A 27,124-nucleotide genomic window follows, 5' to 3' on the forward strand; every position below is an offset into this window, starting at 1 on the left:
TGCAAACACTTTTCTAATTGGACAGCAGCTATGTGTTTATTTGCCAAATTTTATTAAAACATAAGCTACATGCCACATTTGACATCTTGTTTTGTTTCCCTCAGTTTGAACAATTCATGAAATAAACAGTAAACGTGTATTAAAATATGTAGAAGTGAGATCTCTATAGAAGATTTGTACTTGTAAAATGTCATTTGACCCGGGGTGCCCAAACAGTTACATACGACTGTATGGTACTCCTTCATCATGACAGCCTTCTGGCCCAACACTGTTAATAGTTTGATTTAAAACAGCGTTCCAGTACCTTTGTGGGTGGTAGGTGAAGTTTTACTCACTGATGTTGTAAATAAGAAAGACAACACAGATTTGATTTGATTTGATACATCAATTTATTAAAAAACAGCAAAGTTCCAATGCTTTATGTTACATGGAAACAAACTGTGAATGTACTCGTCAAAGTTGGAGCTCACATGTCCATTACTATGTCCGTGTCATTTAGAACCCCTGAAATCCTGCCATCCCGCCAACTTCTGGACATCAACAATTTGAACATTGTTCTACTAAATTAAGACAGAAAAAGGAAAATACCAGAAAATCTTATCAAAATCAGTAACACACTTTTTTATTGCTAATAATCCTACTGTTTGATCTAGCTTAACCATCTCTTAGGTGATCTTTTCAGTAGTTACATTTACACCGTTGTCTCCATTCAGGCTCTTCTTCAGACATAAACAGGATGGACCAGCCCCCCCCCCCTTAAACCAGACTAGGAAAATTTCACCATACAAAAAAGTATCAGTACTTCAGTTTGGCTATATTCAGCAGTGAAACGTATCTTAAGGAAAACAGAAGGAAAGCATTGAACAATACAGGGAGAAAAGGAAACATAAAAGAAATCTGAAATAGGTTAAACTGTTATTACATAAAGCACTGATATTAATCTTCTCTGACATTCTAATATAGATTTCATAGCACTTTCAGACCAACAAGCTAATCCAAAATACAGCTATAGAAAAGAATCCCTTTGCAAAACCAGTAATAATACTGTTGCTTCCAAATACAATACCAGAAATGATGTACTGTACAAACCAATAAATAGGTCGGATCAGAATATCAAGCAAGTCTGGGTTCCGCACAAATGGGCTATGTCCATAAAATACTCGTTTTATGATAAGCCGGAGCTCAGCAGTGTGTTGGAATACAACCGAAAAAGGTGCTTTACATTGAGAGAATGAAACAGGTGAGCGCATTGGAGTGGTATACTGGACTCCATGTACACTAGGCACAAATATGACAAGATCAGGACCTCATTAAAGACCTAGCTACATGTTTGTCTAGTGTTCTTTATATCAGTAAAACCCATTTCTGTTTTGGCAGCATTCAGAAACATGGCATGGTACAACAAAATAACAATGATATGATATCCTTGAAGTGAATAAACATGGGTATGTCTGATTTCAGACACAAGTGCTAGCAGCGTCAGTGTGCTCAAAAAGGGAAGGCTTCAATTACTAAACCACATACCTTATCTACTTTGTGTTTGAATATGTGTACATTGGCATGACTGTGGATATCAGGGTTTTAAAAGGCGGGACAAGGTCAATAAGGCTAGATTCTGCAGAAGCCAGGCCTTTATGGGACTTTTAGCTACTCTACTTTAGGAGTAAGTGGATCAATGTCAAAGTATCGATTCTTCCAATCCTGGTGTTTTCTTTTTGAGAAATCCATCCCTACATGGAAATACCAACAGTTTCTTCCAAATATACGGTTTGATGTTCACATTTTTACTGGTTTTCACTGCAGAACTAATTGCATTCCTTCTTACATACTCATGACTTAAAAGTACAAATCATTTTGGAAGACTTATGGTATCAGAATATCCGCCATGTTATCTTTTTTAGTATCAAAAAGAAATCGAGTAATTTCACCCATCCCTGTTATCAACCCAATAGCCAGCATCCCAGTTTACACGCTGTTTCTAAATGTGTCAGACAAACATCCCTAACTTATTATTAGTACCAGTCACTACCAAACTGAATATTAAAGGACGTACTTACAGTGCAGACCGTTTTTATTATTATAAGTCCAGATTAAGACAAAGTGAGACCAAACACACACACACACTTTTATGAGAGTTCCATAGAAATGAGAGCAGAAATACAGAAATCCACATTTGCAGGCAAGAGAGTGACACATTTCAACCCCACATCACAGTTTTATGTTTTCTTTTTGTGTGAAGGTAAAATTGACCGTAAGATCCCAAAAGGAAATAAGGGTGGCTAGTGAAACTTTCCATACATGCATTAAACACATTCACACTCACTCACAATTCACAGGTTAATGCTGTAGAAAATGCACCGGGTACATGTAAGACGTTTGGTTCCAGGTCTCATGTGTAACCACCCAAGGGTGACCAAAATCTGTAACTTGGGCCAGTGTTTTCATTGTGTAGTGCTCTCATCTCAACCGCTGTTTGCAGAATGTCTAACGGCACTCTGTTACACAAACTTCCCTTTGACCTTCCAGTTTCCATTTTCTCTGCAGCGATCCCTGGTGTTCACAGGCGCTAACAGATGTCATGGCACAGGCAGACCAAATCAGTGAAAGGTTGTTTTAGCTATCTTCTTACTGTCTGAAGTTCATTTTGAACTAGTACAAATGGCAATACTAGTAAAATATGCAATAATAGTAGTAATAGTAACATTTTCCCAATTCATTAGAATAAAAGAAACTACATTTATCAGTATGAATTAAATTTGAATGCTAATTCTCTCATTTTCATGAGTAAAAAAATCTAATTTGACATGTTGAAGTGAAAAGGAGCACATTCAGGAATCTGTGGTAAGAAATTCAAACAGTTCAAACACGTAATAAATAAAATTTCAAAATACAAATTTCTATTCTGATTTGATGTTTTGCTGTCTAATAAATTCTACATTAAAATAAATGAATTAAGCTGAATTATATTTTTAGTGAGTGCAGCAGCACTCTTGCCTAAACGAGTCTTCTCACAGCGAACACTGACAGTCTGTTACGGAAAAAGAAGTGCAAAATATTCCCTGTCATGAGAAAAAAAAAGGTGTTTTCTGTTGTCATTCCAAATTAACTGTTAAAAATTAAAAACTTAAATTACAATATGTCATATTTTAACACACAAGTAATTTAGAGGAATTATTAGGGATACAATTTCTTGCACAGAGTATGGCTGTTGATTTGTTAATTTTGGCTAATTTTTGGCACTATTTAAAAAATCACTCAGTTTTTAGTAAACAGCTCAGGTCAAAAACTGAAAGGAAATATAAAAACATCACATTTCAGAGTCTCTGATTTACACTGTGGCCCATTTTTGCATGGTAATGTAAAAATAAAGATAATGAGGCAAACTGGAGATCTGAGAAGTTTTTTTATCACCTAATGATATTAAAAACACCGGCTGGTTCAAGTTTACTAACACGTTTTTCACCTACAGTCTAAATATTGCCTTGCCTTGTGTAAAATACAGTGAAAATGTTAGCCATGACCCGAATACAAAATCGCAATGGAACTACTAGATGAAATAAATGAGGTAGGTTTAGAGGAAGCTCGACTCACAAAACTCACCCTCCCCTCCCAAAACTAAGACCAACAAAGAAAAAAAATCACATTGGTGAATTACTGTAGTTTTGCAGGTGGATTGCTTGAAGAACCACGTACATTGTAAAAACACTGCTCTCACAGAGTCACAGTTTCAGGGTGTTTTGGTGGTCAGACGCTTTGTTCAGAAACCGAGGCGTGAGCATTTACAGGATGAGCAGGAACACAGAGGGTGGCGGAGAATATCACTCTAACTCACGGTTAGAAGCGATGGATCCATCTGCGGGAGAGCTGAGCACCTTACTTCCAGTGGTCTCCTCTGGCCTTTATTGCACTTTGCGAAGAGCACTAAATGTCCAAACTAAAATACAAAACTACAGCATAGTCTTATTACAATGTGAAACGGACCTTTATTTTCCCAGAATCCAAATAAAAAAAATAATAAAAGGACTGGAACGGCTCGTAATTCTGACGTGTCGTAAAAACAAACAAACAAAAAAACATCCAGGCATTCCTTTCAAGATTTGTCTTAACTATTATTTTTTGTTCTTATGGATGGTAAGCCTTTTATTTTCCAACATACAAAACACTCGACCGTACACACAGATAGGACATACGTACAGTACGCACTCTTGCACAGCTACAGTGTAACTGTAAAAAACAAAGTGGTGATGAAATGTGTTCCACGAGAGTTTGGAGTGTAAAACATACAAGGCTGAGCACCCACACACAGCCCACACAGCCACACACACATACCAACCTCTACAGAGAACTGTTCGGTATTAGAGGATTTTTCCCATGTATAGCCCAACAGCAATAAATTATTGTGTTGAAAGTGTCTAAACAGTTACAATATTTTGTTCAATAGTCAACAGTCACTCTACACAGGAGAGTCTGTCCCAGTTCAGGTCCATTCCACTAATAATAACCGTCTCTGGGAACATATTTGTCAATGGGAGGGGGAAAAAAAACAACAAAACAAAACGTAAGAACCCCACAGCCATAGGAGATTCTGGATAGAGGTTGTTCTTCTCTGGCGCCCCCTGGTGGTCTGGGGAGGGGGATCGGTCACTAACTGACTGTGGACTCGTGTCTGACCATTCAGATGTCTTCGGCTTTCTGGAGCAGCATCAGGCAAGTCTTTATCGTTATCCTAAACACCCTGCTGTATTCCACGCTCCGTGATTTGCACCTCACTTTTCAAAACAGAACACGTCCACAGACACAATGGAGGGGAGGGTGTGGATGGGTTACCAGTTCATCATGGAGTTTCTGTTCAAGGTCATGAAGAAAACTTGGCTACTGCCTCCCGACCTGACTGAGGCAAAGAAGACCTGCCAAAACAAGCAGAACGTAGAGAGGCATTAGGGAAACAGAGGTATTTTCACCTACAATAGGACAAACTGTTGTGTTGTCGCCTGCTGATCAGTTGTGGGGTGAAGTTTCCACTCACCTTTACACCTGTGTAATGTGATGAGACAATAAATGTGAATAAATGTGATCAATCTGATTTGATTTGATATATTTGACAAATCACATCAACAACTTCCAATCAAATAGGAGTTTCATAATGTTGAATATATCTTATAATCCAGTCTGACTCTCCTACCTGACCAGTTCCTTTAAAACACTGCAGTCATGTCCCTTTGTGTGTGTGTGTTTGTAGGTAGTGGTAGTTTTAGATACTCTGCTATATTCTCATATTCCACTGTAAAATAGTTTCACACTGCAGACTAGAATGTCCTTACTACTGCTGCCTGGGATTAAAGTCAGTTAAGTAGTCTTGAGGACACCAGATGGTGCTCTGAACACTGTGGTTAAACAAAGACTCTGAACTGGATTTGGATTAAAATATCTGATACCCAAACCATTAAAATATGCCTGGATTGGCCCCAATCCTGAATTCCTGGAACGGATTAAGACATCTTTAGTTAAACGAATAGAAAAAAGTTAAGTCTTAGAAGCTGTTTACACCTTCACACATCAACATGTGTTTAATGTCCAGATTGTATCTGGATACACTTTAGCCAGACTCTGTTTTTACTTTTGTCTGAAATGCCTCCCAGATGTGACCTGCAGAGATCTTATTTCCTATATAAACAAAAACACATCAACACATACGTTGTTTCCATTTTACTTCCATTAGAGTGCTGAAAACGTCATTTCTCATGTTACTATTAGTGCGTTACACTCAGTCAAATCTAGATTCATAGCAAATCAAGGCTATGAATCTTCCACATCTACAAGGCTGTATCAGATAGTAGAGCTCCACTACTGTCCAGCAGTGTTTCGACATAAGAGGTTTTGCACATTAAATTAAATCTGGTGGATACAATTGTGCCTGGTTTCACTTTTGTGCCTGGCATATTTTAACGTGGAATGTTGCGCGTCTTGGGTTCGTTTAAACTTGTTTTTTCATGTGATCAAGTAAAATAAAATAAAAAAGATCTGAATAAAAGCATGAAAGGATAAACATGTATGCTGATGAAGTGTGTAAACAGCATCTGTGTGTTCAAAAATGAAACATAATGGCAGGTTTTAATGGTTATTGATTGCAACTGATCACTGATTGAAAAAGGAACTCCTTACAATTGGAAGAGGTGACACAATTTCCGTGCAGTTTGATCCTTCTTAATACCAACCAAAGCAGTTCAGCAAAATCCTGCTATTCCGAGGCATCTCGGCATGTTAACTGACCTTGTCGTTTCGCTCAGAGAGAAACTTCAGTCGCTGAGCTCGCTTGTGCATGAAAACTCCGTCGAGGTGTCCCGTTTCCACTGAACGGATCTCAATGGCTTTCTCTCCCCAGCCCATGATCTGGTTGGAGTGGATGTAGGCTGCAGAGTGGGGAAGGGGACAGGACAACAGGACATGTGACAGGAGAGCGCTGACTCTCAACGCAGTTCAAAGCATTACACGTTAGTGAGAAACACCCCATTCCTCAACGACTTCTGACGGCCAACAGCAACCCCAAACCGGCCATGACCGGAAAAAGACAGGCTTGCCCTAGGCACCCCACACCATCAGGAGGTAATTATTGCAGCAGTTTCTGAGGCTCAGAAAATAGATCCTGTTCGGAATCAGTAATGATTATGGCAGATTTTGCCATATTTTCTGTTGCTCTATTGTGCATTCAGTGAAGTGATCAAAAACACTAAAGCACTGAATATAAGGGTACCCTATCTACGACTGAATGTGTTACGGGTCCTCAGAAAACCTCCCTGAGACTTATGGAATGTCAATAGCAGAGATGCTGATAGTAAACAGATTTTCTGTAAAATGTTCTGACAAGGCAGATCACAAGAGTTTTGGCATACAAATACTGGAGGGATGTGTATTGTAGGCTACTATTATGTTCTGAGTACAGAACCACTGAACAGTAATTTAAGTTGACTAATATCACCTTTCCATGCTCTACCTATAAATGTGCTTTTTCTTTGGACAAGTTTTACAGAACGCTGTCAAACATCACATTTAGTGTAAAAGTAACTATGTGGCACAACAAACTGTCCAACAAATTAGTCAGCCCAAAGGTGTAGCTAATGAAATATTTTATATTGTTTCTTTTTCCTTTTAAAAATACTGAATATTTTATCTTAATAACTATATTCTGCACAGACTGCATGTAACACTTTTAACATACAGCAGTTCAGACAGAAACATACAGCGTATTTATTTTCCTGGCTCTCCCATATAACGCTATTATTTCCAGTGGCATTCACAGTATGTGTAGTTGATTAGTTGGTGATTTTCAGTTTGTATAATAATTTTTAGTAAGTAAGTTTTTTTTTCTATTGTATGCAATTTTAAACTAACACAGATTATAATGACTGACCAAAAAAGAAGTGAAATATAATGAAATGTCCTGTATTAATCAGCGCAATATTTAATAATGCCCAATGTTATCAAGTAATCAAGATATTTTACAATAAACTTTTACTAGCTAGCAGCTAGCACAATTTCTTCCAGTGTTCTGTAAAGCTTGTCCAATTTCATGACTGCTGTTCCAAAAGAGTGCATTTATAGGCAGAACATGGATGGGCTAAATATTTAGGAAGAGGGGCAGCTGTTCAGTCTGACTCGGGACCCTCAGCATTGGCAATAAATTACATAACTGACATAAAATAAACCAGAACATTCACATTCAAGATGAGAACAAACAAACATCAAATGCTAAAAATTAACACCGTGGACCCAAGACACGAAAATAGATCATTAAACATATGATCGTTAGTTGTACAAAGACACCCTAAACGTTAATCTAGCGCTAGGTTTAGGTTAAACACCAGAATCAGCCTTTTTCAGCTCTCTGATGGTGGTCGCTCACAGATTTAAAGTGGATCTTTAAAGATGCAGACAAGTCCACATCATTCAGGATCCATTAGGCGTTCATCCTGCTTCACTATAACGTTCTACTCTAAAAAATGCATTTCAGGGTTCAAGTACATAGAAAGACAATAAGATATGTTACAGATTCACACAAAGAATGTGAAGACAAGTCCAAATGAAACTGCATGAAACAGCAACACATGGAGTGCTGAAGCCAGTGTCAGTTAACAGAGTTAGCTACAGACTGCATGTTTCCAACAAAGAGGAAGAAAGCAAACAAAACACACAAACATGAATTAACATACACATACACACACACACACATACACACACACATACATACACACGCATCACCACCACTGCACTCTGTGCCAGGACTGGAAGGTGGACTGGAGACTGGAGGTGTGGGGGACAGTGCAAGGGCACGAGGGGGCATGGAAAGGACTCTATACTAAGTGTGCATGGTCTGGTAAAGGAAAAGAGTGGGGAGCCCTATTAATTCCAGTTAGGTAGTCGGTTTTAACCCTGATCCTGGAGTAACCCTTCTGTGCATATTTTAGTGTTTCCTCTGCTAATTACTGAGCTGTTCCTGAGGTGGAGTGGGTGTGTTAGAGCAGAGAAAACACTAAAATGTGCAGGGCAGGGCTGAGGCTGGTTGCACCAATAGGTCATGATTACTAAATAGGTCGTAGCTACGACCGATTTACTAGAAAGGGGACTAGCTTAAGCAGTGCCCATCCATGTGAAAATATCGTCGCTTCCATATCTAAACCCTGTTGCTTCATCAACACCTGTACTTTACACTGTGTCAACATCATATGATGAATGGACCGACAGAAATGGTCCGAAGTAAAATTTCTTAAAATTCAGTGACATTACAATTTGACGTTCCTCCTGAGAAGTTCATTTGGAGATACTTGGGTGCTAGCCTGTTGCTAATCAGCCTATATTAGCCTATATTAATATCTGAAATTGGTAGTTACTACATGCATACCTACTACAAGCTAGCTACCTTACTAATTTAGGCTACTGGTGTACTAACAAACAAAAAATCCCCAGGCAAACAGGTACTTGAAACAATTGCAGTGGGCAATTCTGCCTAAGGTCTAAGTCCACTGAGCTTATTGTGATTAAAACATGACCTGAGGGCAAAAGGGCTTTTACTTTTATGGAATAAAGGGATGTCCCTCATGTTAAATGTTTTACCATTAATAAATGTGATTACACATTTGAAAAGAAGTGGCAATAGCTGCAACTTAGCGCACCACTAGGTGTAAGCCCTGTTGGTGCAACCCTAGCCAGGACCACTAAGTGTCTGGACTGGATTTGAGAACATGCAGTCACAATAATGCATGTGTGTACTGATGTGTTTACTGAGACTAATATATGTTTGCTTAGGGAGTGAGGGGTTTACTTAAAGGAAGTGCTGGGCTCGGGAGGTGGGTACTCCTAGCAGCTGGGCGACAGGGTTCTGAAAGGAGAACAGGGGCGGTTTTGTGTCCAATGAAAGAAACAACCACAACCTACCAACAGAGGTGGGCATCTCTCCCCATTGTAGCACCACGTCTTTAGTGATTCTGCCGTAAGTGTTCACATAGACCCCCTCATCTTCATAACACAGAAGCATCTCCATCCCGTCGGTCTTGGGGAGCACCACAATGGCGTGGGGGGTGACACTGCCCTGAATCTGGGGGAGGGAACACGGGGGGGAGGGGGGAAGGGGTGGGGGGGCAGATGAGCCTCGGGTGACAAGTACGAGCGGCAGTGCATAACATTCCCCTCTGCAGGTGACGCTCTCCCCCTTGCTGGCCCGCCGACACTTCTCCCTGCGAGAAACTGCTGCAACAATAAAGTCCCCCGCTCTCCTCAGCACCACCAACTGATCACCCCAAACCTGCTGCGTACCATCCGCCACTTTCTGGGTGCCGCCACATTGTGGTTGCTTTGGTGCACTTTATCAGACATGTGCTTTTTGTCTTTTTTTTTTTTTTGGTTGGTCAAAGGTCGTAGATCGGGGAAATGTTTTGCTCTAAGCAAATATATCCTACTGTGGATTAGGATTTTTAGACCAGTCAAAAGTTTTAACACACATAATTCCACAATCAAAACTAGATTTTTTACAGTAGCTTCATGAGGGGCCACCAGGTGTTCTTTTCCAACAATTTTCACTCTACATTTATCAAGCATCCAGATATACGTCTTTAGATCAAAGGGCCTGAAAAACACTTTAAATTGTGTATCCAAACTTTTGACTGGTATGGTATATTTCTATTATTATAAACTTTTACAAAAGGACACAGACATTACATTACTGCAGCTTCAACAACTACTAATACTACAAACCTACTATCACAGTATCTTATCTCCACTAGATACACAGATATGGGTGTTTATTAGTGGTATTAGTAGCAGTAGTAGCACTGTATTACACTCAACATCAGAAAACACTGCTTTCAACCATATACCAACACACTTTAATACAGTGTCCTTGTGGAGGAGGAGGAGGAGGAGGTTACCCGCCCTGACCCCTGAGGCTGAGAAAGGGGAAATCTCCTCTACTCAGCCCACCGTCACTTACGTGGGATGGGATGTAGATATCATAGGGGTTCCCAGAGTCAACATCTATCACATGAAAGCCAACGCTGGAGCCATAGATAACCTTTAATCTCTGGCCCTCCTCAACAGTGAGGTCAACCAGCTGGGGCTTGTGCTGCAGATCTGTGAAAGACTTTGGAGAGGAAGAAAGAAAGAGAAAGAGAAAGAGGGAGAGAGAGAGAGAAATAGACCACACCAGCAAAGTGTTAGAGCAATATCTGTGCCTGAAAGGTTGTTCTTCCCTGCATGTCTAAGTGCATTTGATGAAGCAGCAGCTGAAATCAAATATCTTCTCAAATGATCTGACAGCTAGATCTTTGAAAGTAAACGACTCATTCTAGATGATCTGACAGCTGAGGATTCTGACAAAAATCTCACATCAGAGAGAATAAATCCTGTCTCTCACCTTGAAAGCCATGAATTTGTGGTACGGTTTGGGAGCCCAGGCGTAAATCTCCACAGAATTCTTCAAGGCAATCACCAAGAACTTGATCCGCTCATATTTCACTTTCAAACGCAAAGAGACAGATGTCGGAAATGCAGTGAGTCTTTTCCACATGAACGAAGTGATATTCACTCATCCATCATCGCTTTGTCTGTTTGTTTACATACTTTTGGCAATAGCTGGGCTTAAATATTTAACTGACGTGGAAATGATGTTCACGGCCGTTTTATCAGCGTATGAACAGTTTGAGTTACAGAACACTGTTATCCATGACACATACCAACTTTGTAATGAACACAGCCCTCCAAGTCCCCCACAGTGGTCCAGCCCTGCTTCTTCTCCACCTCAGGATCATTGTGGAGTATCCTGTTCCTGAGCCATGACAGGTAGTACACCCTCAGTTTGTTCTTTTTGCCTGAGCAAGACAAGAGAAAGGGCAGTATTAGTGCCTTCAGCATTCCCTCTACTCATCTCCAGCAATCTGGACACCTCCATAAGCTGAAAGGGTTAGTAAATCATAACTTATTGCTTTATTAACTTTAAACACAAAAGAGAAAACTTTAACTAAATGACCAAAATTGACACTGATCGGCCCTAACATTAAACAGCCTGCCTAATATTCTGTAGGTCCCCCTCATGCCACCAAAACAGCCCTACAAGACCTCTGATGGTGTCATGTGGTATCTGACACTAAGGCATTAGCAGTAGATCCTTTAAGACCAGTAAGTTGTGAGGTGGGGCCTCCATGGATCACATTAAGAAGCCTTGGGTGCCCATCACTCTGTTGCCGGTTCACCGGTTGTCCTTCTTTGGAGCACTTCATAGATACTGACCAACCCAAAGACAATATCTGTCTGGTGTTTAGGAGATGCTCTGCTCAGTCGTCTAGCCATCACAATTTAAGCTCTTTAAGCCCAGTGTCTCCGATTCTTCCGCTTGACCATTTTTCCTGTTCATGTGCCTAATATGTGTGTCTCACCACTTGACACTGTAACCAGATAATCAACCCCGTCTGCGAGCAGCCAGTAGTCGGTTCAAGTTCTCAGCCAGGTTAAACCCACGACTCTCGTTCCAGCTAGGCGGCCCTCTGCCACACAGCAGTTCCAGGTTGGGTTGGCCTAACCAAATTATATGTAAATATACTTAGTATACCACCTGTGGGCTGGCCTTTTGGTCATTAAACCTTTGATGGCTGTGAAAACATTAATACAGCCTCTCTGGCTCCGCTCCTTCAATTTTGACTTAAATGTCCAGCCCCAAACCTTTCCTTTTCTTTTCCTACTCCATGCTGAAATCAGCCTCATCCTTTCATGTTTTGACTAGTCCTGGTCCTGCTGTTGGGATTTCCTTTATTTACCTTTCTGTATTTGTCTCCTGTTATGTCTGCTAGATTCTGTGTTATTGTGTCCTTGTTCATTTATGTATACTTATACCTGCCTCTATACAGTAAAGTGTCCTTGAGTTCTGGTAAGGAGGTGCTATGCAAATGAAACACACTATTATTATGTCTCGATTGTGTGATTGTGTCTTACCAGAGATGGTGACCAGCACGTTGAGGCCCTCCAACACGTCCATCTGCTGAAAGCGGCGGCGGTTGATAAGGTTATACACCTTGCCCTGACCACTGCGGTCCAGCAACATCAGGCCGTTTTCAGTTCCGACCAAGAGGTTCACCCCTACACCACAAAGATGCAGGATTACAGGTTAGTGAAAATCCGGAGAACAGCAGTAGTGTTACGTGTCGGCGGTCAGGCTCACCCCACAGAGCGGCACACAGGATCTCGGAGTTGAAGCGCTTTTTGTATTTGCGGATCTCGGGCGTGTCGCTGTGCGGCCGGATGTTGGTGGGGTTGACGTTGACCACAGAGATTTTGCGCGCCTCATTGAGCCGAGCTTGCTCCTGCTCCTGCTCCTGCCTCAACAGCTCATCTGCAAACAGAGCTGCAGCAGGAGAGATGCAGGAACATTCCTCAATTAATGATGACTTATCAATTTGCATAGTTTCCCCTTTATACCGGAATGCAGTCATTCAGATAGGAAATGGCTGGGGTTTGATTCTTACATTTTTAAGCTTTGAGCCATAAGGTTAATGTACACAATAGGTCCAAATGTTTGTAGACACTGCTTGTAATAAATGCATTCAGCTACTTTAAGTTGCACCCATTGCACACACAGATGTGCAAATGCAGCTAGACACAGCCTGCCTAGTTCCTGTAGAGAATATTGCCAACAGAATAGGAATCTCTTGAGCAAATGAACCTATCGGCACCATGCCTAGTGCCAGGCTCGGGCCAGTTTGCTGATTAACAGGGGAGTTCTTAAACAGGAAAAGCATAAAATGGAGTTCCCCATCCCCGAACTACAGGACACTTTTGAAGGTAAAGTGTTTGCTTTCTAAATTAAAAATTTCTATGCAGTGAGAAAAATGGTTAAAGCAGCATTACGTATGAACTAGCATATTTTGCTCCAGGGCTCCCCCTACAGTCGTGACGCACTTTATTTTCAACAGCAGTCACTTCTCGTCCAAAAGTGGGCTTTCAGTCAGCTGCATTTGTTCAGTAGTAAGCAGATTGTTGTCTAATGGTAGCCAGCTTCTCTCTCCTGATTTAGAGCAGTTTAACATTAGCAGTTGTCAGACTTACAATTTAACATTTATTGAATGACAAATATAAAACTGTGCTTCTTTACTTAGTCACCCTGTGCGCAAAGTGAACTTATTGGATTCTGTATTGGATCGTTTTTTATGTGATGTTGTACAAAAGCCACATAAATGTACAACAATTTGAACTACTTGCACAACTTACAGCCCCCCGGGCCCCGGTAATACCGTATACAGTCGTAATACCTTCAGACGGTGTGCTGGTATGAAAAAAGGGGGTGGAGGGCGCCCAACCCTAACTGTAGACGTTACATATGCATCTAGATTTTTTGTCAAAGTATCAGTTTAACCCAAAATCTAATAACAACATAACCCAACAGTCAGGTACCTTCATTATTCTATATCTATTTATTATACATATCTTAACAGAGAGACACTGACCTGAGGCGGAGTTCTCGTTATCGTCTTCAGTTGGCGAGGTCTGATACACCCGCGGGTCCACGAAGGGAGTGAACGAGGCTTTGGACCCACTCCCGTACTGCCAACGAGAGACCAACATGAAAAAGACACTCCCACACCTGTCTACACAGCTAACAATCCCATATGATGGACAGCAACTTAAGGAGTAAACAGCTGTATACAGTTTGCGTTATTATATGCCAACATGCATATAACTGTCAACATGTTAAGTCAATCAACATGTGAATCCAGACGTTTTTAGATAGGTCTTATAGAAGCATACGGGTTAAAGAAAGGGCGTAGTGATAGCAAATCAAGAGATGTTTCAGAAGGCATGTAAGAGAGCATCGTACATAAATGCCATGGCCATTGGTTTTATTGGTTCATGCATTTATAGATGACTCAGAAATAAGCATTAACGTAAGAGTGAGTAAAAGAATAATTTGAAAAGCAAAACGTGCTTAGAAAGGCAAGGATGGGAGCCTGGAACTGGACAAGAGCGGGGCACCCCTGAATCTACAGCCAGAAGACACAGCCAGATAAATATGCGTATTGATTGGACTGGACTGGATGGTGATGGTTAGAGGGTTGGGTTACGTTAGAGTTAAGGTTTAAGGGTTGGGGGTGGCTCGGACAGGCCTGCACCGTCACCTACTTCAGCCACAGCGTCCAGGTCCTGCGCATGCAGACTGGAGTGGCGCCCCGGGCCTTCGCTGGGCGTGGCCAAGGGGGAGTGGCTTTGCTGCACTAGATCGGGAAGATTGGCGTTACCAGGGAAACCGTTGCTCTCGGCATGACCCGAGCGCTTTCTTTCCCCAAACATCTGCAGGAGAGGAACAGAGAGAGATGGGCTACACTAGTGCTGAGCCCCATGCACTGCCAGTGCACCACCTAGTGGAGAAAATCTGGGGAAATGCAACCCGAGTGCCCTCCCCCCTGTCAGCACGAGCAGTGAGACCCCTCCCCTCCCTCAAGAAACATAGTAAAGGTGCTGGAAAACCAAGATGGTGACTGAACTGAACTGAACAGAAACACCAACTTATAACCAAATATAAAGAGAATGACCAAATCAGACAAACTTGAGAGAAATGAAACAGTGGCACACCAAACAAATGGGTGTAGGAGGTACTGTCTGGATTTTTCTAATGAATGATCAGAGGTCAGATGCCCACCCCCCAGGTTCTTACCTCTCTCATCATTAGGGTGCTGTCTTTCAAGTTGTTTCCATAGGACTCTTCATGGCTATCCTCTTGGCCAACCATTCCACCAAATGTTTCACTGCCACCTTGGCCAGCTGATGGCCTGTTGAGAGGATGAAACAACAACAAAAAAACACGTCCTAGATTGCTCTTCTATTTTTTTTATTCATATGTGATGTTTATACAGTGGCATGCAAAAGTTTGGGCACCTCTGGTCAAAAGCTGTGAAAATTTACAAATTAACAAACAAATAAAATTCAAAAGGACGCAAAGCAAATGTTTGGACACCCTGGTAAAACACGGTCAGTACTTTTACTTCAGTAACATTTTAAATTAGTAAACATTTTTTGTAGCCGACTAAGAGTATTTTAGTTCTTGCTTTCCTGGTGTTAATTCCCCTCTATACTCCCTGTGCCAACTAGCTCCAAGGCATGACAGATCCACCCCCATGCAGCTGGACAGGTGTTCTTTTCATGAAATTCTGCTCCCTTTTTCGTCCTAGCATATCTTTGCTCGGTGCATCAAAAACGTTTCATTTCAAATTTAACCTGTCCACAGGTGAAAATGCAGGAAAAGATTTCCTCTGATGAGTGCACAACCACTCCAGAGTCTGCTAAATCTTCCTGAAGGTCTTTTGCAGTCGAGCAGGGTTTCTGATTTGTCTGTCTAGCAAACTTCATTCTTACAACGTTTTCTTAGATTTCCTTAACCTAACCGCCACTGTTCCTGTTAACTGCCATTTTTTAATTACTGCAAAATTGACTTTGAATGATATGGACCCATTAAGACTGGGACAGGAATTATTCCAAAAACATATATGAGCACACCCAGGAATCCTACATTTTGCCACAATTCCATTTGATTCCACAATCATAATGAAAGAATCCATAAAAGCCTTACATGATGCGTGGGATATCGCTGACTGGCACCGTTCCATCATGAGCTCCACCCTCTCCCTCCTCTTCCTCGCTGCTTTCTGACTCCTCACTTGACGATGAGTAGTCGGTCACTTTGACGGGTGGCCGGTTGGTCTCCTCGTTGGAGCGCAGCTCCCGGAGTTCTTTGGCCAGAGCAGTGAGGTCCTGACAGTCAGAGGCCACAGAAACGATCAATACATCAATATCGCCTTTTATTTGGGCCTAACCTAACCTCTAACAAACATTCCTCAAAGGCCTACACGAGAAATGGCTAGTAAGTAAAGAAAATGATAAATACAATTTGTACAATTAATTTGTTAGTTGAGGTAATAAAAACAGTAAGGATATTCTTGTACATTTGAAGCAGGAGGTATTGTATTAATTTCATACACAAAGAATATCACAGACAGAAACAAAGCAGTCAACAGTGCTAGCAAAATGAAGTCTTGACAAGGAGGGAGAAAAATACAGCCATCATTTCAGCAAATGATGCTAGAACGCAGAGGGCAGCATCGTGCACAAAAGAGAGAGAACGCAGAGCAAGAAGACCAGGACCATGAGGCAGAGTGGCTGATTAGGCCTCTTAATGACATGCAGGAGGGTTAGTCAGGGTCAGTCCTACCAGCCTGCACCTCTTACCAGTTCCTCCTGATGCCCAGGCAGCCAGACAAAAAGAAAAGCCACTGAGAAAACTACAGTTCCACTGAGCTCCACATACTGTGCTCCATCACACTAAGAACTGACCTATTCCATGTTCCACTCTGCTCTTCTATAGCTACTGTTGAGAGGTTAGACAAGCCTTAGAGAACCTTTTATTACTTATTTCAATAAATCTGTTACAGCCAAAAATTACACAGATCTGCTGTAACATTAACACTATCTGCAGAAAAAATGGACATTCTGTATTTAATCTTACACTACTTCCAAAAACACAAATCACAAAAAAAAACTGTAATATGACATCATTAGGCATTAATAGTCAGTTTGTTTATATATTTGTATCAGTTATTTATTTATTTAACTGATACTATATATATATATATATATATATATATATATATATATATATATATATATATATATATAATATTTTATATATATATATATATAAACCTAAGAATATGAAAATTTCTCTTTAGTTGCCATGCAAACTTATGTATGTGATTTTAACAACAATGCTACACCAATTGTTTACTGGGTTCTGCTCTCTACTGAGCTTTATATGCACAGCAGAAACAAGCAGTTACACTGTACAATTAATTTCTTACTTTGCAGTTCATCCATTTATAGACAATCTTATAAATATCACTATAAAAGAAACAAAATAAATATATATATGAAAACACAATATTATATATTATATATACATACATATATAATAATATATATATGTATATACACATGTACATGTATCTTTAGTAGAGTCTCTCCCAGAGACTCAGGATCTATACCAGCATGCTTGCCTGGTCTGGTTTACTGAATACACTGAATGATAATATAGGCAACAGACTGTGTTTTTAAAGAAATGGAAAGTACATTAGTCTAACTAGTGCTGCGCTCCATTTACCTCAGAAGTGCATTTCCAAAAGACAGTTAGTTTAAGATGAAGTTTACCACAACTAGTTTAACAATTAATTTTTTACATCATGTTTTATGACAAAGCAACTAACCAAAATATGTCCCACTTTTTAAGTCCCAATTTAGCATTGTTAGTAATACCAGTTAACAATGCATTGTGTGGAATTCGCACATCCAAACACTATGGAAACATGCCCACAGATGGCTGGATTGTACTGTGTGTATGGCTGATTTAAAGATAGCAGTGCTAATAACTAATAACTTTACTACTGTCGACGTGCGGTGTGGTGTGGCAATCTTGGATTTTAAACTTGAGGTTCTGTCAAATTTCAATGTAGGAAATCTGACTTGTGGGATGCTTCCAGGTTAACTCGTAACTACTGGAAATTCCGACATCCCAGTTCAAATGGAATAAAGCATAATCACTGCACTAAAGATTTCTGGGCAGCAAGGCTGATGGGAAAACGTGGAAGAATTAGGACAATTCCTTTCAGTTAATTCCTGTCCAGTCTTAGTTTTAGCCGTTGACATGAGACCTATTGAAGTGTAAAAATCTGTACTGAAACACATGGTACACTTTGGCATCGCTAGGCTAGGAGAGGTTTATTTACTGTGTTGTGTATTTGTGTGAAAGGATACAATGTTATGAAAGGAAATTTAGTTGTGGAACTGAGCACCAATAGCATGGTGGCTTACTTTTTACCATTGTCGTTTACAACTTGCCAATATAGTCCAGCTTGATAATGTAGTCAAAGTTATGTAGCCAGACAAATATTTAATCCATCTGTATAAGAATAATTTACATATTCTTGCAAAAAGACATATTTGGAGCCATAAGTGTCTATATTAGAATTTATGAGATTTTTTTGCTAGTGGTGTGTCTGATCCCATAACAGCAGCTTAAAAAAGAGAGCATTTGTGGGCAGGGCATGGATAGGTCAAATCTTTGCAGTACATAAGTGAGACAAGAACTGATGAAATGGACTGGAAATTAAACTAGATTCCCAGCAGCCCTACGACAAGGTTTAGTGTTTGACACATCATTGCTTTAACACATTTAAGATGAATTTGTCTAGCTCATTATGAGGTCCTTAATGAGGTAATCAGGTGTGTTAGAGCCAGGAAATCATTAAACCCTGTAGGGCTGTGGCCATCTAGGAAAGTGTACTGACCCACTTCTCCTGATATATATATGGAACCATTGCTGAATCCGGCTGCAGATACTGCCAGCTACATCTATCAATATTTGACTGCACTGTTCCAGAGCGGGGCATTTTCCCCAAACTTAAGAACACTGCATCTTCTAGTCTGGGAGGTTAGGCAAACACACTCCTCCTCCTCCTTCTCCTCTTGCCCGGGGAGCGCTGTTGCCAAGGTAACAGTCAGAACCCGGAGATAGTGTCAGGGATTTATTGAGACTGTGAAAGAGTGTGTCGAATTAGAGCGACGCCGAAATGGGCAACTAATGAAGGTGACTGACATGGTGTGTGTGTGTGTGTGAGAGAGAGTGAGAGTGTGTGCGTGTACAAGCCTGTGGAGGAGAGGAGCAGCCAGTGCATTTATTACCAGCCGAGAAAGGGGAAAGTGAAGTGAAGGAAGGACAGAGAGAGAGTGACAAGGGAGTGACGGAGTGAGAGAGCGAGTAAATGAGTGAGAAAATGGCTGTGAATAAGTGTCGAAATTTGAGGTCTGGGGAGGGTGGGAAAGTCTGAAAGAGAGGAGAGTGAGAGAAAAGGGAAAGAGGAGAGAGAGAAATAAAGAGGAGAGACAGAGAAAGACAAGAAAAAGAGAGAAATCGAGAGCGGGAAAGAGACAAAGAAAAAAGGGAAGTGGAGAGAGAAAGAAAGACAAGAGAACAGAGAGATAAAGTTAGAGGGAGAAAAAGAGAAGAAGCGAGAGGGCAAAGGTCACACTAACCTCATCTACGGCTCTCTTATAGCTCTGAGGGATCAACAACAGAGAGAGAGAGAGAGAGAGAGAATTGGAAGAGGAGTGCGGAAAGAACAGAGAGATGAATGCAAGAAAATGGAAAATGAGAAAATGGTTAGTAGCACAGAGCTGAGGCACAGAGCAGAATGCACGGAAAATCAAGATGCTCGCTCTGCACCATAAAGTAGGGCTGCAGTGATCAATCAATACTACTGATCATGAAAAAATGTTGATACGTCATACTTCACACCAAAAGGAGAGGAGCGCCTCAATGATGCACCTGTCTAAGCATTAGCTCTGTTATAGGGGGGTTGGGCACTGGATCTTTGATGCTGCCCACAGCCTTCTGTGACCATGAATCTGACAAAGCAAAACTAGCCTCACTCTCTCTGATGGTCTTCTCGCTCCCCTCATCGCTCTGCACGGGTCGCCTGTTAGCTAGGGCTGTCAACTTGGCTTAGAAATTCTGAAAATCTGAACTTCTCATTACTTATGTGTCAAATATAGCAGCATTATTACTTTAAAATATCAACTTCAAGGTACTGTTGCTACTCTAGGCTCAGAACGGAGGCTAATAGCACTATGCAACTTTGGTAAAGCAGGCAGGAGAACTATGTAACACTGTGTATCTCAAGTCATTCATATAAAATAAATAGCATATGCTTCCTTTACTCTCAGTGATAGTTTATTTTCTCTACAAATCTCAAATTACACTTCCTGACTGTAGGGGGAGCTCCATCAAGCATCCTCCAAAAGCTGTTCTAAGATGGAGGTGCTAAGCAGTTGTAGTTAATAATAGTAATTATTTATGCTTTCTACATATATATAAAAAAACATTTACATACCCCCCACAGGTCAGCGATACCAATGCATTGGCTGTGCCTGTATGATTACATGCTTTTCTAAACCTAACAAACCAGCAGCTTGTATGTATATAAACATTTAGTGAGTATACTCTGCGAATAGCAGAGAGATCACCTTACTGACTTGTGTTTAGTAGAGTCTAAACTTAGAGGTATCTTTAAATTATTAGTATATTCAAAGTTTTTCTTGGGTAAATAGCAAAGCACTTTTGTAAGTCGCTCTGGATAAGAGCGTCTCCTAAATGCTTTAAATGTAATGTAAATATTTTTAGCTCACTGTGTTACAAAGAGCCGCATTTTGTCCATTAGTTGTGAGAAATAGTCTGTGGTGTGAAGCAGACGGTAAAGAGCAGAGAAGTTGCCTGAAGTTGTCAGATATTTGGAAAACTTTTGAACTGTTTCCTATTTAAACACTCAATTAAGGCTAGACCTTGCTAGGAGATGAGTTTTGGGCAGAACAAAAAGCTGGGGTGAAATCTCTTAACATTATGGAGAACATTTTTTCTTCCTTTCCTTTTTTTCTGCTGCAATACCCAATGCAGACTGCAATACCCTACAGGAAGTCGAAGGGGGCGACATGGCTTCGGACGTTTCAGACAGCATAACAGTTCAGTCAGACGAATAATATAATAATAGTCTACAGATTAATTACTAAATAATTAGTAGTTACAGCCCTACAATAAAGTGCAGATACCGTACTACTGAACACACTGTGGTACATTTATAGTCCAGACGATTTCTTTGAGAGAAAAATGCAGGTTCCTGATGATCTGGGCCCCAATGATTATGGAAGTGCCTCTGGTAGGGGACTTAGCAACTGTTCACATTGAGAATGATGTGCTAATGGTTACAAAGACAGTAAGATACAGCCTGCTGGTCATTAAAAGAACATGTGTAGAGATGTCAAGAAAGTAACTGGTCACTCACCGCTGGTCGGCTGGGTCTGGTCACCTCCCTGCTCTCCTCTTGGGTTTTGAGTTTGGTCTCCTGGGAAATGGCTGGGGAACCCTCTGGCTTACTGGAACCTGTGGCAGGCAGACACAACAAACAAGCAGCTGAGCACTGGTAAAGATGCAAACCACAATGTCTCAAACTCGAGGGCCAGTATCCCAGACATGGATTAAGCCTAGTCCTAGACTAAATTGCAGTGCCAATAATTAATCACCATTGCACATATTTTTTAGGCCTAAGCTTAATCTGGGTGTGGAAAACCAGCCTGAATGGAGATTCTCCATTGAAAGGAAAATGTAGTGCAGGATTTGGCTTAATTTCAAGGGTCAGTTTCTTAGACACTGACTAAGCCAAGTCTTAGCCTAAACTGCAGTGTCAGCTCATATCTCTCATTTTTACTGATTAATTAAAATAATATAAAACATACACAAATAAAGAACTGAAACTACTGAAAGTCATTAGTCATCTTGCTGCTGTTCCTAACACTGTGTGATACTGATGAATGTTTTCTGCACAACTGAAACTGCTGGACCAATCTGAAAACCATAAGCCGAAAAAGTAATGTACTGATTAATTTAACTGTCAGTGTTCTTCATTTCCACATCAGTAAATAAAAGAATAACTATTGCTAACAGTAAGTAAACTGAAACAAGAAGTTGAAAAGTAGATATTTTGTTTAATGTGAATAAAAAAAAATGTTAAACTGAATAAAAGAAATTCTAACATTTGTACCCTTTGTAGATGTATTTTTGATTAGACCTGTACCTGCATAGTGACTACACAGCCTCAACTGCAGAGTTCTCGTATGAGGGGAAAGTGCCGGTTTAGCTCAACAGGGCTAATCGCTGTGGGTCTCTGAGTGCTTCTTACCTCCCACCCGGTTCCTCTCGCTGGAGCCACCCTGGGAGCTGGGCGTGCTGGAGCTGGAGGAGCTCCCACTGCTCGTCCTCGGGAGACCCGTCTCCAGGGAAACACGCAGGTCTGGGTTACTGCAGCAACGGAGAACCATGAGCCAGAGGTGATTAGAAAGATTAGCAGCCTCTTAAAGGTGCTACATGTGGGGCTGAATGAGTAATTGGCCTTCTGCATCTAGAGGCTGTGAGGCGCTGTTGATAATACAAATTAGCCTTTTCACCTTTACAGAATTTTCATCAATCTGACAAAGAGTCAGGCCAGTTGAAGAAAAGAAGAAAAGCCCATTTATAACCCAGGACAAATGTTAATCAGTGTGATAATTCAGCATACCCAGAGGAGGGTACTGGGGTTTTGAGTAATTTGTTTGTACCTGGCTCGGATGAGATGAGAACCAGGTCTTGGCCCAAGACCTCCTGGTCCATTCCCAGGAGAGTTCTTCCTTACCAGAGCAGGAGATATAGAGGTGGTCCTCTGTGGAACCTGAAAACAGAGAATGTTACAGAAACCACATATAATAAAGCCTGTACTTTGTTGTCTGCCACTTTTAGCTAGCTAACTAAACTACTGCAAGTATAGCTAGAGGGTACCACAGCTCCAAAAAAACACTGTATTCGCTTTCTGTCACTCCAAAACCAACTGTTTGATTTTCTGTTCTCCCACAGGAGTTTTTATTATCTACACTTGTGTCAGTAGAGCTCCCCTGGCAATTTATTTAACAGAGCATTACCACACATACCAATTATCAGTATTTATTAATCGTATTCAAATAGTACAGAAATATATCTTTCTATACTGTGTCACTCAGACCTACCTTGGGTGGAACTTCGTCTTCCTGTCTCAGCCATGAGCTACGATCGAACTTCTCATCCCGGCTTGTGACGCGGGGCGGTGGCATGGGCGTCTCTGAGGTGGGGTCAGAGTTCTGGCGGGGCATCGGGGGCCGGTGGGGCGAGAGGCTCTCCTGGAAGGCAGAGACGCCCTGGGAAGACTGATCATGCAGCGACTGGGAGCCTGTCATTGAGGAGCCGTGAGACTTGACCGAGACCAAGTGAGCCATCTGTAGAAGCCAGATCAGATAAAGGTCAGATCAACATCTGACTTTATAGGGGACAAACCTACGACCAGTTGACATGAGATCCCGAGATTCTCACATCGGTAAGACTGTACCTGGGGCTCGACGGAGCGGTGCATGGGTGGGGTGCGGGCCTGCTGAATGCCGCCACTGCTGAAAGACTCGGAGCGAGGGGGCAGCGAAGGGTCAGAGATTCGATTGGCCACTTTGTGCTGCAGGGCTGGAGAACTCTGTCGGTTCAGCTTGGAGCGCTCCTCCACCTGGACGACAGGCAAAATCAGCTGTAGGGTATTTGAACTGAAATGCACTGTCCTTACACCTCAGTATAAGTCCTTATACCTTACACCCAGTCCCATGTTAGTGAAAGAAAACCCTGCTTTGACTGGTCAGATGTTTCTAATTTGAGTACCTTAAGGAACTTTAAGGGGTTCCTTTTTAGGGGTTATTCAATTTAAAACTGTGGATGTGCTTTAAGGAACCTTCAAGGAACCCTTTTCTTCTAAAAACCTTTCATTGAAGGTTCTGCAAAAGCACCTGAAGAGGTTCCTCCACAGTTCCAAATTGAAGAACCCGTAAAAGTTCCTCAAGGATGCTCTTGTTCTTGGATATGTTCAGAATTAGACCTCTTTAAAATGAGTGCCTAATACAGCTAAAAGCACCATAATCTGGCTCTGTCATGTCTTTTGAAAAGGCCAAGGAAACACTCAAATGATCAGTGTCTAATTACATGACTCTGACATGAGCTTTTCTTGATGAAGGGACAAAAGTATATTTAGCTCATTAACAGGAAGACAAAGCAGACTAAAGGGCAGAGTCTTGGGCCGTACAACTTTTCATATCATTGAGGAAAACACTGACAAAGGTCAAGCTTGGACAGCGTTGTCTGTACAGAATAATGACAGTGTTTCTTGCATCTGCTGTCTGAAGGTATTAGCAAAAATGTCAATACAGGCTTCTCAATTGAGGACAGAAGAAAACAAAGGGTGCTATTATGAGGAGAGAAAAAGCAGAGTTATCGACCATTTTTCATTCCCGTTAGTCAACAGAGAAGATGTGTGTGCTATATTAAAACAGTCTGTGTGAATCTGGTGTGTATGTCTTAATAAACTGATGTACTGACAGCCATTATTAGCACATTTATAAAGACTTTTACCAAATCTGATTACTCGATTAATCTTCCAAATAAGCAATACATTACTCTATTACTAATATAATCGATAGTGACATTCCTAAACTCGAGCTAATTAAGCTCACTTCCACATTATCTTCAGCATTAATTCTCATTACACACCCGAATCCCACTCTCGTTTTGAAGCCCACACACTCAAAACCCCATTTTCATCAGACCACCAGCCTTTCGTTGGAGCATAAGAAGAGGTGAGATTACGGAGAGGAAATGATAGAAGAAGCAGCTAAAGAGTATCCGAAAACAAGCTCTGTACACACCAAACCAACACACTGTGTAGGAGTGGCTGCTATAGGCTCTGGACAGGAGGATGGTAAAGGAGGACAGGCTGTTCCCAGAGGAATCATCCAAAAGACCCCAAAATGAGCAGAGAGGGATATGGAAGAAAGTCAGAAATATCTCCCCACAGGCAGCCCATTCAAAAAAGAAGCATGATCGGGCTCGTAGAAATTCCCATCATGACCGAAGGTGTTAAGACTGTCATGACCGGCTTGCTTAGCATACAGGCTTTGTTTACACTTGGCAATAACATGATCGCTGTGATCTGAAATGATCCTCAGATCCTCACAGCACAGAATGTGTATCTGAACTTGCTGGTAAGTGATGTTCCTTATGTGCCCCTCCCACAAATGCATTCTTTTGACAGATACTGTTGCTAGGTTGGACAAGCTGAACAGAATTTAGGCAATCCTACTCCCAAAATGGATCCCTAATTTACATTTTAGGGCACTAATGAGGATGGCGACCATTTCTCTTTTGAGTGTCTGAATCGCAAAGTGGAATTCAAACTCGATTTGAGGGCACTGCAATCTCCCACAATGCACTCAGAATGCACTCAGAACAGCAGAATTCTCTATATGGGCTTAACATGTACCAAAATGCAGCACGAGTCTCACGGCAAAGACAGTGGAACAAAATTCGGCCTACAGTGTTTCCTCAAATAAGCAAGTGACAGTTATGGTGCAGTGGATGCCGTGAATTCCCCATGTTAAAGCTGTCCAAATGCTTGCAGGGAATTCCAGGGATTTTTGCTTTAAATATAAACCTTTTAAATACAGATACAGGATTTGCTGTATTCTGCATATTGAGCAGAAATCTGAAATCTAGCCTGTGGCACCTGGAGGTGCTGTAAGCCCTTTGATAGTTGGCATAGACCGTCATTATCACTTGTCTAATAGAGACAAGAGAGAAACTGTGAGATGGTTCCACATGGCCAACATGCAGTTGAACTGCCGTTGTGTAACCAAGCTAATGTTAGCATAGGGTAAACTTTTCATAGTTTTGATTAGCTACAGCACTGTAGTTCAGTTGGGAAACACAGCATTTTACACTGTAAACCTTACGTTATAAAGGGTGCTACAGTTTGTCAGTTAAATTATAACATTCTGCTGCTCAGCTTCGCAGTGCTTGCTACAAAAGAACATGTTTGTGGGTGGAGCACTGGTACGTCAACTGAAGCCCACTGCTTTCAAGTCTGCGCACTGGCATCACTTCACATAGTTTCATGCATGAGTTGTGAAGGACAGTGAATGTACTGTCCTTCGCAAAGCAACCTGCACTGTGCTCGGATTACACACAGAGCTGATCACAACATGTGTAAGTACATCCCTGAAATCAGGACAACCAGTTACAAACACAATCCGATCACATCCGATGTTGAAAATGCTGTATATGGGCAACATTCAGGCACGGGACGCTGTTTAATGCCAAGTGTAAACAATGCCACTGACAGACAAAGGCATCTGTCTCTCTACCTCACTGTCTCTTGCAAAGGAGCGGCCGGGGCTGCGGCCACGACCCTCCTGGCCTGGATACAGGTGCGCAAGCTGGGCCAGATCCGGCTCACAGGACACCCGGATCCTGGGGACATTGGAGTTTGCACCCAGCTGCCTGAGCTGGACCTCAGCCCACTCCCCCTGTTTTTGAGAGGGCACGGCAGCCGGGTAGGAGGGGGGGCGGGCCGGGACGTGGCCAGGGGTATGGTCAGAGAGGCGTGAAACATGTGCCTCCTCAGGGTGTCCAGAAGAGTGCTGGTTCTTTGGGAGCAGCAGAGGCGAGTTACCTTGAGCTCGCTTCATCACCTGTGTAGAAATTGGCATTGCAAATGTGACTTAAGTGCTAAAAGGAAGGCATTGGTGTCCTTGCAGCGTTTTCTTTGTCATTGAGGGAAAAAGGTTCACATTAAGATATTTCAGACCCTTTTTACTGCCAAAAATGTTCTATGTTAGGGCTCGATATTAAATGTTAATTGCCACTGTAATGCAGAAACCCTGTATCTCCATTGTTTTGGAGTTTTTCACTTTTTGATATAATGTGAATTTGACAGTTGTTTTTTACATGGTAGAACCCACAGAATGAATGACTTGGATGGATTTCAATGTTTTTCCACTGACTTCCACTGATAGTTAAAAAGGTATTTTTCTTCTCTTGTAAAATTGCCTTTTTGGGGCTCCGAGTGGCTCAGTCGCCCTAATGCACTGCCACTATGGCCCAGGAGTCATGAGTTTAAATCCT

At 41.5% G+C, this 27,124-nt stretch overlaps 1 protein-coding gene across 9 annotated transcripts in view; it reads right to left on the bottom strand.

Annotated features, from left to right (window-relative positions):
• Positions 1-365: 365 nt before the first annotated feature.
• Positions 366-27,124, bottom strand: part of tnikb (TRAF2 and NCK interacting kinase b) — a 90,451-nt gene continuing 63,692 nt past the window's right edge. For 2 of the 9 annotated variants that reach the window (XM_072690456.1, XM_072690441.1), the window contains 19 exons: positions 26,365-26,691; positions 23,520-23,684; positions 23,164-23,409; positions 22,723-22,832; positions 22,308-22,426; positions 21,414-21,511; positions 19,612-19,635; positions 16,100-16,281; positions 15,188-15,302; positions 14,656-14,823; positions 13,983-14,079; positions 12,701-12,883; positions 12,475-12,618; positions 11,223-11,357; positions 10,904-11,004; positions 10,481-10,630; positions 9,430-9,589; positions 6,271-6,410; positions 366-4,907 (listed from right to left, as the gene is read on the bottom strand). In XM_072690456.1, the coding sequence (XP_072546557.1) occupies positions 4,824-4,907; positions 6,271-6,410; positions 9,430-9,589; positions 10,481-10,630; positions 10,904-11,004; positions 11,223-11,357; positions 12,475-12,618; positions 12,701-12,883; positions 13,983-14,079; positions 14,656-14,823; positions 15,188-15,302; positions 16,100-16,281; positions 19,612-19,635; positions 21,414-21,511; positions 22,308-22,426; positions 22,723-22,832; positions 23,164-23,409; positions 23,520-23,684; positions 26,365-26,691 (2,748 nt within the window). In that variant the 3' untranslated portion in view covers positions 366-4,823. The remainder of the gene's footprint in view (positions 4,908-6,270; positions 6,411-9,429; positions 9,590-10,480; positions 10,631-10,903; positions 11,005-11,222; positions 11,358-12,474; positions 12,619-12,700; positions 12,884-13,982; positions 14,080-14,655; positions 14,824-15,187; positions 15,303-16,099; positions 16,282-19,611; positions 19,636-21,413; positions 21,512-22,307; positions 22,427-22,722; positions 22,833-23,163; positions 23,410-23,519; positions 23,685-26,364; positions 26,692-27,124) is intronic. The other 7 variants (XM_072690494.1, XM_072690481.1, XM_072690502.1 and 4 more) reach the window with 5 other exon arrangements.

This window comes from Salminus brasiliensis, chromosome 1 (assembly GCF_030463535.1).
Source record: "Salminus brasiliensis chromosome 1, fSalBra1.hap2, whole genome shotgun sequence".
NCBI lineage: Eukaryota > Metazoa > Chordata > Actinopteri > Characiformes > Bryconidae > Salminus > Salminus brasiliensis.